This window comes from Oratosquilla oratoria, unplaced genomic scaffold, assembly GCF_046742065.1.
Source record: "Oratosquilla oratoria isolate Oo_2021 unplaced genomic scaffold, ASM4674206v1 SCAFFOLD126, whole genome shotgun sequence".
Classification (NCBI taxonomy): domain Eukaryota; kingdom Metazoa; phylum Arthropoda; class Malacostraca; order Stomatopoda; family Squillidae; genus Oratosquilla; species Oratosquilla oratoria.
This window is the reverse complement of record NW_027467482.1, coordinates 73,461-75,955: the sequence shown is the minus strand read 5'-3', so window position 1 is coordinate 75,955 and position 2,495 is coordinate 73,461. Positions and strand designations below refer to the sequence as shown.

At 38.5% G+C, this 2,495-nt stretch overlaps 1 protein-coding gene across 1 annotated transcript; it reads right to left on the bottom strand.

The window, feature by feature from the left end:
- Positions 1-606: 606 nt before the first annotated feature.
- On the bottom strand, positions 607-2,099 carry LOC143022606 (uncharacterized). Its single transcript, XM_076180902.1, has 2 exons — positions 2,005-2,099; positions 607-1,052 (listed from the first exon to the last, which is right to left on the bottom strand). The coding sequence occupies exons 1-2, from the start codon at positions 2,082-2,084 to the stop codon at positions 803-805; spliced, it is 330 nt and encodes a 109-aa protein (XP_076037017.1). The 5' UTR covers positions 2,085-2,099; the 3' UTR covers positions 607-802.
- Positions 2,100-2,495: the final 396 nt, after the last annotated feature.

Sequence of the window (2,495 nt, the reverse complement as noted above, 5' to 3'; positions counted from 1 at the left end):
ACAAAAGTAATCGGAATAACAATGAAAGAGGAAAACATTGTCAAGACTGACTAGTGGGGAGATAGAAAAATGAGTGAATGTCAGGTTTATACAATAATGTAGTCCGAGTGATGAAAATTCAGGTGTTTCCTGATCATAGGCAGGCGGGACTCACTTCACATGATCAAGTATAGGTCTCTTACTAGAATGAATTGCAAGCAAATTGAATGTTAGAAAATAAGAGATTAGTTAAAACTGGTCCAGCATTGGAGGTCAAGAGGTAATAAGATCTGTAGATTTAGATGAAACCATGTAATCCTGTATATATATATATATATATATATATATATATATATATATACATATATATATATATATATATATATATATGTGTGTGTGTGTGTGTGTGTGTGTGTGTGTGTGTGTGTGTGTGTGTGTGTGTGTGTGTGTGTGTGTGTGTGTGTGTGTGTGTGTGTGTGTGTGTGTGTGTGTGTGTGTGTGTGTGTGTGTGTGTGCACTCGCGTGCTTGTGTGTGCGTATGTCAAGTAGTGGATACACTCATGCCATTGCATCCCTTAGTATACGTTGTTCCTATGGACTTTACAACCACATACTCAGTTTTTCTAGGTAGACTGAAGAAACTCTGGAAATTTTTAATTATCTATTTACAAGTGCATGACTTTTCGTGACAATTATTTTAGTGTTCTATAAAATTTAACAAATGTCTTAAAGATCACATGATCTCTCTTCACGTCAGTACGAATTAAACTAGGATTTTTATTTTTATTTTATTCAGCTTCAGGAACAGTATGCATCAGGGTTTCTACCATCTCGCCGTTTCCCATGGGGCTTTCGTGACGTGTGCGGGTATTGCAGGAGCATGTGCAGTCTTTGGAGTGGCAATGCTTTGGGTCAAGGCGGGATTGTTTGCAGCCGCTTCTACCAATGACCTTACAAGGGATACGAGAGATAACACAATGGGCATGACTTGGTCAACCAGTTTTCTTGCTTCAGGCGTGCTAAGAAGTTTCAGTAGCACCTCCGAGCCGGATGGCTGGGCTGCAGCTTGGCCACTGTTGGAATGAGAATCATATTTTATTGTAATACCTTCTATACTAGTAGCAATTAGGGGATGTAACGCGATTTCCGTTTTTGTCCCTTAGCTTCCCTGTTTTGCTTTTGGATTGCGAACGAAGTTGTAGGTTTCAGTAATTGGTCAGAAATATTTATGTTTTATAATTCTGGTTTAGTTCCTTGGATGCAGGGGGTTCACTGTTGGAATATAAATAGAAATCCAGTATATATAACTTGGTTAACTTTTGTACTTTCAATAATATCTAACTGAGGCCGCGCGGCACCCCTGTGAATACCGTCTTGAACTCATGAGCAAGTGGTCATGAGTTCGAGTCCTGGAGCCCTCTGCGGGCTTGCTGCGGCGGTTCCCGACAGCCCTGGTCAGGCAAGGAGGCAACCCAACGTCGCCCCCAAAAAGCCCTCTGCGGCGGCTTGCCCTAACTAAGAGCTTTGCCCCACCACGGGTTTCTCACTCCACACTGCGTGGGAGTAGGGGGAGGGGAGGGGGGGGTTCAGTACATTATCTAACTACAGTCTCCATGTCTGCTATTTCTAGTTTTGTCCTTTGACTGTAGATGGATTACTGCTTGCATAAGGAAGAAACGCTTTCGGACGGTGGAAGTTAGAAAAGATGCTAAAGTCCCAAAATGCTAGGAAGGAATTTTGTGTGACTATTATGGTTCTAGATTTTATCAATTAACTGCAAAGTTCTTCTTTTTATTACTCTTATTATTTCATACCCTCTTTTTGTTTATCTAACTACCAAACGCGCATTAGATGTATATTTTTTCATTACTAGTGAATGGTACTGCCTAATTGAATTTTGTATTTAGCTATGAACATTTATAGTTTTGGATGATATGTTAATTATTCTTATAACATTTTGCTTATCCTCTATCTTTTCTCGATATTCTTTTTTGTACCTCTTTAAGACCAAGGAAGAGTACCTACCTGTTACCATTACCATTGTCATGGGAAGGAGTGGGGGCCCAGTGCGGTGCTGACATCACCGACACCACGGTTAACAACATGAATGTTAGAGAAATTATCTGAAAAAAAAGAAAAAACATGTATTACGAGACGATAAAGAGATGAGAAAACAATAACACAAAAAAGTGTTAAGAAAAACTACACTAATATGCCATAAAACAGTAAATCAGAAAAAAATTTAATCCACATTTTAAGGATAATTATTGTTGTAATCTAATATGGCCAACATTCAAATAAATACATACTTTCCGACAAGAATGCTGTATTCAAGAGAAAAAGTAACCAAATTTGTAGTGAGTAAATAGTATATTAGATGAGATCACGTAGGTCGTTGCTCCAATAATGTGATCAGCCTATGGTGGGCACTAAGTTAAAGTCCCCTCTCTCTCAGAGGTAACAATTATTTTTTTTATTATTATTATTATTATTATTATTGTACGTCAAGCTCCTGA